The 14,246-nt window shown below is 34.2% G+C and overlaps 1 protein-coding gene across 1 annotated transcript; it reads right to left on the bottom strand.

Annotated features, from left to right (window-relative positions):
• Positions 1-11,818: 11,818 nt before the first annotated feature.
• LOC129307059 (gibberellin 2-beta-dioxygenase-like) lies at positions 11,819-13,766 on the bottom strand. Its single transcript, XM_054947920.1, has 3 exons — positions 13,246-13,766; positions 12,692-13,040; positions 11,819-12,371 (listed from the first exon to the last, which is right to left on the bottom strand). Exons 1-3 carry the CDS (start codon positions 13,650-13,652, stop codon positions 12,120-12,122), a joined length of 1,008 nt encoding a protein of 335 aa, XP_054803895.1. The 5' UTR covers positions 13,653-13,766; the 3' UTR covers positions 11,819-12,119.
• Between the last annotated feature and the right edge of the window lie 480 nt (positions 13,767-14,246).

Below are 14,246 nucleotides of genomic sequence, written 5' to 3'. Positions count from 1 at the left end.
AGTTGAGGTTTAAGTTAAAGAGTTGTTTGGAACAAACCAATAGTTATATTTTTTATCAGAGATAAAATTAAAAAGGTCCTATATCAAAAAATTAAAAGATATATTATGAATATATAAAACTTGAGATTTGTCTGAATATATATGTGGCGGCTTAAAATATAGATATGCTGGAAAAAAGGTATAAGGCAAATCTTCACGTTTGGCCGGATGCTTATAAGTAGTGTTGATGTTACCAGCCCTCTCCAATCACGACAACATGTTCTGCAGCATGCCATTTGTTTTATTCCGTCTACCCTCTTCCAATTATTCACCCCTACCAAATTTTTCTTTCTTTCCAAATCAAGCCCAGCAATATCGCCATGGCAATAAAAGGAGGGAAAACAATTATTGGAATTTGGAGGGAAGAATAATCTCTCTATAATTGATCACCACGAATTTAAAGATCTCTCTCTCTTTCTCTCTTTCTCTCTCTCACTCTCTCTCTCACACACACACAATTTCTTTTTCATTCCACTAGAATCTTGTCACCAGCTTGTTCATAAATTATTTGTGATAATAAAATTTCAAGTGTGTAAGAGACACGAAGTCTCAATGTAAGCAATGGGTTCCCAAGCTCTTTTATCTCAGTTTGTCTAGATGCGAAGATGCAATAGATAATGAGAAGAAAGTAGCATGATAGTGTAAAGCTATCTAAAGTTACAAAATTACAAGAAAACTAAAAATAGGAACCAAATCCTAAATCCAAAATGATATAAAAGATAAATCGAGTAACGAAGTGTTTGGGTTGTGTTGTTGTTTGTTCCTCATTCATTGTTGCCTTCTTTTCTCTCTGGATAATGCTTGTTCGAGGCCATTGTGTCTGTAAAACTAGAAGCTCGAATGCTTGTGCTAAAATATCAATAACTATTAGAGTTGGTCTCATGAATTTCGAGGGCATGTCTAAGCAACAGTCCCATGTCCAAATAAAAGTCCTTTTGGCTTAGTTGATTTGAGTCTCAAGGGTCAATTTTCCTCTATGACTTAGCGTTTACTTAGTTTAGAAGGTCAATTTTAAATGGATCGGCTTTGCTTCATTGCATGTCTTATTGGGTCTGATTCTTCGCTTTCTACTATTTTGTGCTTTTATTTAAACGTAAATATTTTAGGATCAAACAATGCCCCCCTGTGCGAGTGGCTGGTTTATGTAGGCCATGTGGCATATCTATTTAGTTATATACTTTGTTGCTTCGTTTCTTCATCTCCTCATAAATATAAAGCCCTTTTCTACCATTGCCATCAATTTGCTATTCAGTACTCCTTGCTACTTTCTTGCCCTTCAAGCTTCCATTGTCTAGTTTCATTTGCTTTACTTCTTTGTTGTTTGAGTCCGTCTTCTTTTCTGACCATTTTGGCCTCATCTAACGTTGATCACTCCTCTACTGATAGTTTTGAGAGGGCTCTGCCAGACGACTAGGTTACAGTCTGGAATTCCATTGAGCCTACCCTTCCTAGCATGATTCTTGTAAGTGTTTATCTTTATTAATCCTCGCATTGCTTATGGAATTCTTCTATGAAGGTTTGCTTCTTTTCGGGAGGAGCTGTACTACAAGTAGAAGTTTCCAGCTTGTATGTGTTTATGGTGAGCTTCTCATTTTGTTTTGCCCCTTTTCATCAAATCCTTCCCTACTTCTAAGTTTTCCTTGCTTATTGACGATAGCAACTTTCCAATAAGCTTTAGTCCAAGCAACGCCATGGACATTGGGCATTTGTCGCTTGCCCCAAATCATTCATTTACTCCTTTGCCCAATCCATAGCCACTCACTTTTGTACAAGACCTACTGTTGCTCAAAAGTTTAACCCTTTCAAGGACATGTCTTGACTTCAAAACTGGTCCCGGTCTCCACCTTAATGGCCGACGTGGGTAAATCGTCTACAGGGTATTTACTTAGGGTTCTAGAAGGAGATTGATATCTAAAACTTGATTAAGCTCTTCCTTTTGACCCTCGATGTCCCTATCATGGTCATATTGTTTTAGAATCATGAATTCTCATACAAATGACGAAGATGAAAGTGTATTCAATTCAATTGAACTATCATCTTTGCTTTTGTAGAGAGAGTGACAAGTTGAGGTTGATCACATATATGGGGAAAGAAATAAGCGTGCAGACATTTTGGCTTCATTTGCCATTTCATTGGATAGATAATAGATCCTCTTCTAGACATTGATTATATATGATTTTGTAATGATAAATCCTAGTTGAGTCTTTTCCTTTTATGAACGAAAAGGAATAAGATGAAAATGAATATAGAATTGGAATTTTTAAAATAAGCTCCTTTGCAGATCCAGCAAGTACTTCTCATCCACCATGTAAACCTGTCACACTCGTCAAGAAAAAAAACCCACAAATGTTTAAATATTAGTTTTAAAACATTACTCTGGAAAAATAAAATATAAAGCTAATATCATCATAGAATATTGAGAATTATCCCATCAAATAAAATAAAATAATTAAAATGAATCTCTACTCTTCATTATATATGTGTGAATATACTCCCTTTAGTTAATATTATAATGATAATACACTTTTAACCAAATTAATTTCACTCCCAATGAGTTAGTCAATTGTTTTTAAAATCATATCCTCTTTTCATTTATTCCCATTTAATAGAGTGTCTCAATTAAAAAAATCTTATTAATTACCCTCCTAAATAAGGGTATTTGTTTTTCAAAAGATCATTAGTTGCACATTAAAAGACCTAAAATCCTTTATATTTTTTAGCATAACAAGTATATAGTTCGATAAAGAGATCAATAAATGGTGATATATAAAAATGGATTCGAAGGTACATTAATTGAATCTCAAACTCGAGGAGAATGTTTGATTCAGGAGCAGAGCAAGATAAGTCCACTTTTTAGGGTCCAATCTTCGTCTTAAACGAAAACTTTAATCGTTTCATTAATTATTTCACGACGATCATCACTGGACTGTGATAAGTCAATAAAATGTAGAAAAAAATCATGTACAAGCAAAAATTAATGAGCTTTGGATATATATATATATATATATATATTATATGAGAGAAATGAGCAAGGAAATTATGAACACCATTACTATTATTCCAAGCTTATTATAAACTTCACATATAAGAAACCATGCCCTTGTTTGAAGGAAAAAAAGATCTAATTGAAAGGTTTTCCATAGTAGTCCAACGCACAGTTTCGTCACTTTAATGTATAAATGAACGAACTGATGAAACAGTGAGATTACAAATTAACTTGCTATCATATCTTGAAACTCAGACCCGAGATACGAAGCACAAGACCAGTTGTCCGGTAACAAATAATAGGCTACAGTTCCTGAGAAAACAAAATGAATAACGTGGATATTTTTGGTAATTATTAGACAATAAAATGGTAGTTATTATTATAATTTTTGAGATAGTATGTCAACAATATTCACTTTTTAATTGTAAATATATTTAATTTATTATAATTACTTTATGGAGGATTATTTATTTATTATAATACTATGATGATTCTTACATTGAAGAATTCAGGAATGTGAAAATAAATGAGATAATTGAAGAATGGTGTCAATATATGTTCCAAGTGTGGATCTCATATAAAGAAGATCAATAAAATTACTTAAAAGAAGTAACTATGATATTTATATTTTTAATAGCCACTTTACTGTAGAAATTAGTTTACTTTTAAAAATTACATTTATAGTTTTATTTGAATACAATAAAATTCTATTGATATTCAAAAGCGTAGATGTTGAAATGACTGTCTACTAGTTTTTGAGTTCTTATTACAAGGACTAGTATAAATAACAGCCCCCGTATTAAAAAAATATCATATAATAAATGACGGTTATTTAAATAACTATCATTTATTTGATAACATATGACGGGTAAATTATTTACCCCTCATTTATTTTGACTATAAATGGCGAGTAAATAATGAAAATAAATGATAGATAAATGTTTTACCCCTCATTTATTCTTCCCCTGCCAGCATCTTCACTTAAAAATTATATTTTAAATGATGATTATATAATTGTCATTTATTAAGGGAATTTTAAATGTCAGCCACATAAATGATGGTTATTAACTGTTATTTATGAGCTAAAATAACTGTCACTTATTTCTTTTTTTGTAATAGTGCATTTGCATTTAGATTGGAAAAACATTATTTTAATATAAACACAGTGATGCGCCATGGCTCATTTGTCTCTGTGCCATGATCCAATATTCATTTGAGGTAATCTAAGTATCTTTAAAAAACTTTCTTCAAGCTCTAGCTAATAACATTGGTTTTACATTCAAATTATTTCTCAATCAAAAGTTAGACACTCATTTTCAAACTTACTCCCTTTTATAATTAACAAACAATTTGAGTATCCAATATTCGATCCAAGTGCCAAAAGCTCACATCATCCCTTATATCACACTCAATGGACTACAAAGGATTCGTGCAACACATCACGATAATCAAACAACACATAATTCATATTTTTAATACTCAATCCCTTAGTCATAAAAACAAAAGGGGGACCAAATTCTTACGAATTATAGTACCTATGCATCTACACATCTATCTACTTGTACTAGTATTTTAGCCTCATTTGAATTTTACAACCTCATCACATACAACTCAGGGCATAAAATACACATACAAATCAATTTCACAATCATTGAAAGTAAACAAAAATCATATGATAACCTAGTTGGCAAATATCAATCAAAATACACATAAATAAATTTACAAGGCCTACTATTAGGATTTCAACAAAATCCCATGCCTTTGGTAATTTCCCCTGATCCTAATCTAATAAGCTAATTCCTATAATATTGAAGAGAGAGGAGTGAGTATAATCACTCAGCAACTAAAGTTAATCTAACTTACACAAATGTATGTCAATCAATTATGAAGATGCAAGATCAAACAACACAACTTTCACAAGTATATTTACTTTTCAAAGTATAACCACAACTACAATACTAACAATCATGCGGCTAAGCATAAAATATATCAAAATTCATATCAATATTAAGCATTTAACATATATGGGGTCATAATACTAACAACCATATGCCCCTGTTAAATTATACCAGACCACAATAATAACAATCATATGGCTAAAATGTAATATGCATGATCAGTGCCATTGGCATACCTTCTTGATATCTTTGACATGAAACTAGTGACTATTTAGTGGGTTACACCTAAGAACTTGCACTAGCCCAGCCTTTCACTTGTGAGAAACTATCCGACCAAGGTTACTACACTTATTTATAAGTTACAGTTTCCCCCCATACTAATAATCATAGGGTTTCATACCCTTAATCTAGCCTCCTTATAAACTGACGAGATTAGTTAGATTCACGTCCCTCAAAAAATAAGTGGGATAATCTCTTTACGATTGGGACAATGTCTACCTCTTAATTTCAAAGGTTGGTAGCCTAGCTAGCTTCTAATTTCAACAGTAACCAGTCAATATTACATGAATTTATAACATATACTCCTCTCTTTATAGGCAAACTCCTGCATTATAATGATCATGCCATGCACAAATATTCAATATGTAGCATGTAATTTTAGACACCAATTTCATTACAACAAGCACATCACTATTACTAACACAATCTTATTCAACCAAATTCTTAGTTCACAATCCCATCATACTGTGCTTACTCATCAACATAAATTGTACAGACAAATTTATATATCTAATTTGATACAACATGTACATCAGTTCAAACACCTTCTTACACATGTCATATAAAATTTGTCCCTTTGCCACAATTTACATCATAAATTTTGTTTATACTTTTTTAGGCTTATCAACTAAATTTTTTTTATAACATCCTAAATTTTGATTCTTGGATTGCTAAGAAATTGATCAAGTTTTATTATGGTAATTGAGCGATTTGATATGGCGTGTGGCCAGGGAGGTCTAATTAATGTATTTGATTATGTTTTCAACCTTAATTATGAGTTCAAAGTAAAATCAGGCTACCCTAAGCATCAAAAGAAAGAAAAAAATGTGAAGGAAGTGTCTCTATGTCATTTGTCATTGTTGCAGCATATCCACTGGAATGCACTGATGACCATTGAAGCAGGAGGGCCTCTCTATGCCATGCATCGTGGCACACGGCCAAATTACTAGTCAAAGCCTCTCGAACTAAGACATAAATCAAAAGAGAGAGAAGAGGAAAACAAAGGTGCTCAATAAAGCTCTACTAGGGTTTTCCATATTAGTAGTTTTGAATTATTTTGGTGTTAGAAAAAGGGTAAGATAAGTTTCTTATACCTTAATCTTCCTTGGCCTTCCACTTTCTTAAAGTTTTTAGTTAGAATTTGATAATTGAAGATGATATTCAGTCCACTAAGGTTATGGATCCAAACCCATTGACCCAAAAGAGTTAAATGGAGTTGTTTAGAGTATTTAAACCTAAAGATTATAAGTTTTGATATTTTGGTTTGTGAATGTCATTAGTGTCCAAAAATGGACATTTAATTTGAAATTATGGATGTGATTGAGACATTAATAGCAATGTGGGTACTCAAAGAAGTTAAAAAATGCTAATGAGAGTTTATAAATCCAATAGGTAAGCTCAAAAGTGAGAAATAAGGGTGTTGGGTGTTGTAGAAGTGAAAATGTGAGAGTTGAAATTGTGCTCTTAACAACGTTGATGATTCTAGAATTAGTTAATTGTAGATTGAGCATTTGGGCATTATTTTAGCTTAGAAAATCAAGCTTGGAAGCTAATTATTGAGGAGTAAATCTTTAACCTCTTAAAGGTTTAAGATAATTGAGAAAATTTTATTTTGGGTAGTTGCTTATTAATGGCATTGCAAAATGAATTGTGGTTATTTGTATGTATATTGATGATTGTGAATGTGTAGCAAGCTATGAAATCATGATATTGTATGTTGTGCTTTGATTTGAACTAAAGATGCAAAAGTAATTTTGAAATGGATTTCAAATTTGCAATGTGGTATTGAAATGAGTGGTTGATGATGGGTATGATAAAGATAATTGTGTTGAGATTGAAAATGAAATATATATGGCAAATGTGATAATAATGATTGATACTCACTTAGGTGGCGTATTATCATAAGCCTAACATGTTAATAATAAATAAATGAAATTGTGAAAAGTGTGAGCATCGTACTTGGCATGATTAGTGGGCAAGAGTTTGTTTACAGAGAGGAGTAGTTAAAAATTCATATGGTACTTTAGCTGCCTTTTGGTGCGTGAGGGTATAATCTTGTCCCATAATTTGTTAAGGAATTAGAATCTAACTATTTCCACTAGTTTATTAGGGAGATTTGTTTAGGATATATGTCACCTTAGAGTTTTAAGAATGGGAAAAGTCGTGATCCAAGAGTAAATCTTGTGATCTTTGGTCAGGTCACATTTCACAATTGGTGAGCTTAGGTAATTCAGTCACATGAATGGAGCCCTATTTGATTTTATAGCCTATGATTTTAGTCGGAAGAAATAAGGAGGATATGAAGATGGTTTGATCATGCATATATGATTATATGACATGTCACATGATTGTTTAATTTTATGGCAATAAATTAGGTTATTGTCATATGTCTATGTGTCTGTGGTAATATACTTTTTGATTAAGATGAGAATGAGTTAATTGAAAAATAATAATTTGTGTTACATGTGTTAGTGTGTATTTTGAGAAAATCAATTTTCAAACTGATTTGTTTATTCAAATAATAAATAGCTGCATAAGATAGGCTTACCTTGGTTACTGAGTGGCTAGACTCATCCTTCTTATTTAAAATTTTACATGCTCTAGCTTTGGTGCAGAAAGAGAAAAAGCTCCAAAGGCTTTGGAATCTAAGTATTCTTAGTGTATGCCTCTTTGATTTATTTATTTTGTATAATAGATTGAATATTGTTAACTAGGATGCATTTTTGTTTACACTTGCACTATATAGTTGTTTGTGATGTTTGGAATTTATTTTAAGCTCTAAGATGTTGTTTATGATGAGTTGCAAATATAGAAGGCTAAAATACTAGTGCAAGTGTAGTAAGGTTGTTTTAAACATTATATAAATAACTTTTTTAATAAAATGCAATGTTAAAACCTCCCCTTCTGTTTCTGGTATTAAAAGGCTTGATGAGTGAAACGTTGATATAATGATGTACATGTGCATGTGGTGTATTGTACAGGTAGTTTTAAGTCTAACAAATATGGTCTGGGTGTTATAAATAACGTTTGGCAGTTATATAGGGTTTGGACACCCTTCGTTGTGAAAGTTTGTGAAAATGTGTGAAAATGTGTTTGCATGTCCAACTTTTTAGTGTGACGTGATTTAGAAATAAAACTTGTGCTATCAGCTAGTATATGAAAAAGAGCTTTCTATAGACATTTAAATTATCTCATTCAAATGTTGAATGGAGAAATGAGACACGCTAAAAGTTGCTCAGGTTTGATGTCAACATGACGGCATAGTTTGCTATCAAACGTGTAACACTGTGTCACATCTCACAAAGAGTAAGAAGCCTCTGTACATGGTGCATGAGCCACGGTGCATTGCTATGTTTTCAGCAACTTAAAATTTTTCAACTATTTTTAACTCCTTTCACTCTTTTGAGATATCCTATGTTTCCATAATATGATTTTACTTTGATTAAAGGTTTAATGAATGGGTTTGACTCATTTTTAAATTATGAAAACTTGAGAACTGATTATTTTAAATTACAAACTTGGTAATTTCTTTTGAATTAATCCTTTGATGAGTATGGATTTTAAATGTTAATTGTAATTGGTAAGGCAAATATTTCACTTTTTAACAATAATCAATTAAACAAACAAATATACAAACTAAATTTTTCTTGTTTACATCAAACCTTTAAGAAGTCAAAGGTTTACCCCTTAATACACACTTCTAAAGCTCCAATTAGCTTAAATGGTGCCAATTCATGATTAATCTACAATTAATCATACTAACAATCATTAATATCCTCATTAGGATAATTTCCCGACATTTAACCCAACAATTCCAAATCACAAAATCATAACCTCTCACTTTCAAACATATATATTGGGTTTATTAGCTCCATTTAACTCACATTATTATTAATGGACCATTAAACTACCGTTAATGGCTTCAAAACCTCTACCAACCCTCATATATGCCTTTTTTTAGCCATTAATGGCCTTCCAAGTACCAAGACTCACAAGGCTATAAATACAAAGTTTAAATAACCCAAACTACTTCTATTAACTCTATTTAAATCAATGAGTTCGTACCTATAACTTCTATGGACCAAAAATATTCTCCCAACTACAAATGCTACATAAATATTTAAGAAAATGGTAAAGGAAGGGAGGAAAAGAGTTTAGAAATCTTACCTTTAGTGGTTGATAGCTTAAAAATACTCTCAAACCTGTAAATTGTCATACTCCCAAACCTCTAAATTGTCAAGCCTTGACAGAGAAAAGCTCAAGTCATCCATTTACTCTTTGTTTCCTTCTAATTTTTGCATTAGGCTTGCGATTATTTCTATATGATTTTTGACCATGCGTCATGACGCACGCTGCACACGTTGTGGCACAGGGCATAAAGAGGCCAATCTTTCATGATGTGCTACTCGTGCACCGTAATAGAGGTGGTATACGCCACGACATGTGGCACAGAATCTAACTCTTTAAATTGTCTCCCTTTTTAAGGTCTAAATGACCTGACTTTGCTTCTAACATGAATGCAGGGCTGAAACAACAACCAAACCATTGGTTAGACCTCTCTAGCCACATATCATATTAATTTACTTAATTACCTTGATTAAGCTTAGTTATTTAGGGTTAATTTTTTGAAATGTTACATTCACTTAAACATGAATCAATGTATTTAACATGATGTAGGGTTTCTTCAATCCGTTTGCACATTTTTAATTTTGGTTTCTTCAACCTAAACCCAAAAAGAGAATTGAGACGATGGGAATGATGCCTATTGTGGGAGCTTGTTGAATCCAATCATTTAAACTCTATTTCCTCCAAGTATGTACGCCTTCTATGTGTAGAAGATATGATCAACTTTTCCAAACTTAACTCCTACAATCCCATGGATATAGTGAAAGTTCAAGAATATGGTGAATACACTACACCTCAAAGCTTCAAAGACAATGATTCTGGCTAAAGGGGAAGGAAGAGGAGTGAGGAAGAAGAAGGAAGAGGAAGAGGAATTGAAAAGAGAGAAGGAAGAGAGAAAAGGAACAGTGAGAGAGAAGAGAGGAGGAAGAAGAGATGAGAGAGACGAACATGAACATTGTTAGACTTTGGGAGGGACAAGTAAGTTATTTCACTCAAAAAAATATAATTACAAATGAGGCTTTTGAACGCTCTAAATAATTTCAATTTCCATTGAATATTATATTCAACAATTTTGTTGCTTCTGGGAGCTTTGATTGCAGTTCTCCCAATACTTTTTATGGGAAAAAGTCAGTTCCATCGTATTTAATATACAGTATCTTTTCAAGGAAAAGTTCGTATAAAGAACAGAAAGGAGAGAAGAAAAAAAATAAAACAAAAAGATGATGTTGTGGCATATATGGTAATCAGAAGAGTCGGTGATCATTCCGGTATATTGACCTTCCGGTATGAATTGGGAATTGGTGACTGGTGAGATATATGGACCTGGTTTATATAGAAACTTCGATATGCCCTGTAGAGTGAACGACCTCATTTGACTTGTATCAAAACAAAAAAAAAAAAAAAAAAAACAAAAACAATCTCATTTGACTGGCTCAAGTCATAGTTTTTTTTTTTGAAATGATAATATAAATAAATATAATAAGGGCAAGATTTATTTATGCCTACTTTTATATTTTTAATATATTTTTATTCAATCAAATTAAAATAAGTGAATTTTAATGCATAAAAAGTTACGTATCTTAATTTATTTGAAAACAAACACTACAATTAAGTATATAAGTTTTGACATTGCACTATATCCATTTAGACAAAAGTCAAATTTTAATGAATTGCAACTTTTTGATGCGAGTATTCCCTTTAAAAAACTGAATGTTCACATGTGTGCGTGACGCGAAAATTGATCTAGTTTAAATTAAAGGAATTAAAACTTGAGGGACCTTTAAAATCACATTCAAACCATATAAAACATGGCATAGATCGAAGATAAGACAGTGTATGCAAGTTTACACAGATTGACAGGGACAATGATTAATAAGAGGATCTTGGCCTATCCAAAGACTCATGGGGTGACATTTCTTACTTCAAGGAACAAATCTCTTTAACAAGATTATAGCTATAGGGACGAGTTGTAGTTTGAGTAATTCCTGGTAAAGATTACAGCGACAACATGTATGCTGATCCAATGGGTTGGATCTCTGTTAAACTATCAAGCTCGTCATCAATGACACACGATCTCATGGGTTATAAATCAAAATCCTCATGAGGGACCATTTCATGTGGAGATATTTATCATGATTTTTGTTGAGAGAGAAGGGGACGAAGACGAAGGAGAAGGAAGAAAGGAAGAGGCAGAGGAAGGTGTTGGATGGTCAAAACCTTTGCTCGGACTGAGAGCAACTGTTTGGACCATCACGGAAGGGAATGCCCCCTCCCTCTCAAACCTTCTCTGTCATTTATGTGTGGGCCCGTTTGTCCTCTAAGTGCTCACTTGCTCCCTTCAACCATCATCCCTACTTCATTTTCATTCCTTAACTCCTTCGCCCCACACAACACTACATTTATTCTTTTATTATTTCCAATATACCAGACTTCCTGTTTTTTTTTAACACCAGAAACAAGCCTGACTCGTGAAGTTATTTAGAAATCTATTTAATATTCAAACAATATGATATACACCATCACATACACCTGGGCTCCATCCCCATTAGTCATTACATCGCGACGCTAGGTTGTTCCAAGAAAATAAAGGATCCAAAACAACATATTAAACAGCGGTTTTTTCCTTTCAGCACTGATATGTCAAGTCAAGTCAACTCTTTGAACCCTGTTTTCCCATCTGACAAAACATGCAAAGAAAGAAAAATTGTAAAACCTAAAACATGGTAAAATGAAGCGGCTGGGACGCAAATTATATCTTGGCCCTTCCATTCATGGATCGAATCCATCGTATCTCATCGGCCTGCAGCTTTCTGGAGGAGGGCCAGCCTATTATCGCCGAGCCTTGACTTGTACATAGCCTTCTTGTATTCGCACCATGTGAATTCCTCGTACAGGCTCTCTTCTTCCTCCCCCATCAATGAAGCTAAAGGCACTATCTTTTCGCTCAACGGTGGTCCTCCGAAGTAGATCATTGACAGCCTTGACCTGCTCGGGTCTGCCACAACCCTGTGCTTCACGCTCTTGAACCTCCCGTTCGTCATCACCTGCATCCATGTTTCACAAAACTGTTGACCCCCCGAATTCTGTACATATTGTTGATTACTACAGCAGTGTATCATTACTGGTAAGGGAAAAAAAAAAGAATCTTCTGTGAAATCAAACGCTTGGTGGATACCATCGCGTCTTTTTCAACCAATTAAGGGATCATGATTGTTCTCGCGACACACAGCAGAGAGAGAGAGAGGGTTAAAAAGGCGGATAAGATAGATGTCAAGACTAGGTAAAAAATTACAGGAAGAATTTTGAACAGATTTGATTTGAGGGAAGATGAATCATTGTAATTGTAGGTTGAGATGAGGGGTACCTGCAGGGTATCGCCAATATTGATGAAAAACGAGGTGTGATCCGATGGGACCGAAACCCAGGTCCCATCTCTGAGGCAAATTTGCAGGCCCGACGTGTTGTTGGATCTCAGCACAGAAATTAACTGTGGGTCCGTGTGTTCTCCGAACCCAATCAAGTTCTTTCCACTCAATGCTTCCAGCTCGGAACACGGCGGATAGTGGTTCAGCCTGAACAGAGAATCGCTCTTCTCGTCCCTCAGCAGCCTGCTAAATGCATTCCTTTCTTCAATCCCCAGCCCGTCCGCCATTAATTCCAGCACCTGATAGCTCAAGTTCCTCACCGCCGAAACGTATTTCTCCAAAGCAGAGCTGCGAATATTTAAACCCAATGAGAAAAAAGGGGAAAAAATGTGTGTGTTATTACGCAACGTTGTACATGACCTTAGTTTATCTGAAAGGTACAGTTTCAAAATGCTTCTGAAGATGAGTCAAAAGAAAATCATGAAGACGAGATACTGTTTTGGTTGAGAACAGAGGAATGAAGGAAAGAAGCAGGGGACTCTGTTTTGCTTACCGGAAAGCATGGCTGTATTGACTGACGACGAAGAGAGTGTTGGTGGAGATGACATCGGGATTAAAGTTGAGGAGGAGATATTCAATCCAACCGACATCGCCGTTCCAGCCAATTCTTTTGCTTCCATAGCCGAAAGGGTCAGGAGGGCCTGCGCGGTCTTTGTCGGACTGAAGTCTGGCGAAGAACCTAAGGGCTTCATTCTCGAGAGCGGTGATCAACTCCGTTGGGACGCCATGATTGAGGAGCTTGAAGAAGCCGCATTCCTGGGAGGCCTGGACTATGAGGGATTTGGCGGTGGGGTGGGAGAGATCGACAACAGGGATTCCATCGAAGAAGGTGTCTGGCTTGTTGCAGGACTTGAAGAGGAAGAGGTTTTGAGATGGAGGAGGGCGAGAGACAGCGACCATGGTTGAGAAAGAGGGGTGAAGAAGGAGAATAAGGAGAGAGATGGAACTGGGGAGGTGAATGGAAGGGGGATTTGTGGGGTTTAAATGGAGATGAGGATTAGGGGATGGGACGGGCAATGCATGAGCATGAGAGTGCTAAGGGAGAGGCGTTATCAACTATAAGAATCAGCCATCCTGCCACTTCATCCTCTGCTTCGCATTTAATTAATTATACTGTCCGCATTTAATCAGCCATGCTGCGCGGCAACAAAAACACTTAGCCCTCCTTTGTACGATGAAAGAGGTTTTAACAAAATTAAAATCAGAATTAAAATTGGAATAAAATTAAATTTTAAAAAAATATTTGATATGAAGATAAAATTCTAATATAATATTAATTTATATAGGTATTTAAAATAAGAAAAGATTAAATTATCCTTTTTTTAAAAATTAAAAAGACCTATCTTATTATAAATGGACAAAAAAAATGAGAATAGCAGGGTCCATAAATTGAATTCAAGGAAATTGAAGCAATTCTATGATCAATATGATGGAATTGAATTCTAGCATTTTTGATGGAATTAGGATTCTTAAAAATTACAATTCTTGCATACC

This window comes from Prosopis cineraria, unplaced genomic scaffold, assembly GCF_029017545.1.
Source record: "Prosopis cineraria cultivar Desert tree isolate PC_DT_omini unplaced genomic scaffold, ASM2901754v1 PC3, whole genome shotgun sequence".
Classification (NCBI taxonomy): domain Eukaryota; kingdom Viridiplantae; phylum Streptophyta; class Magnoliopsida; order Fabales; family Fabaceae; genus Prosopis; species Prosopis cineraria.
The sequence above is the reverse complement of the archived record's forward strand: the minus strand, read 5'-3'. Positions and strand labels throughout refer to the sequence as shown.

Excerpts from the sequence above, each read along its gene's own strand:
- LOC129307059 (XM_054947920.1), bottom strand. The coding sequence starts at position 13,652 with ATGGTCGCTGTCTCTCGCCCTCCTCCATCTCAAAACCTCTTCCTCTTC. Across the intron at positions 13,041-13,245 it reads CAATACAGCCATGCTTTCCG|CTCTGCTTTGGAGAAATACG; the intron begins GTAAGCAAAACA and ends AAATATTCGCAG. Across the intron at positions 12,372-12,691 it reads ATATTGGCGATACCCTGCAG|GTGATGACGAACGGGAGGTT; the intron begins GTACCCCTCATC and ends ACATGGATGCAG.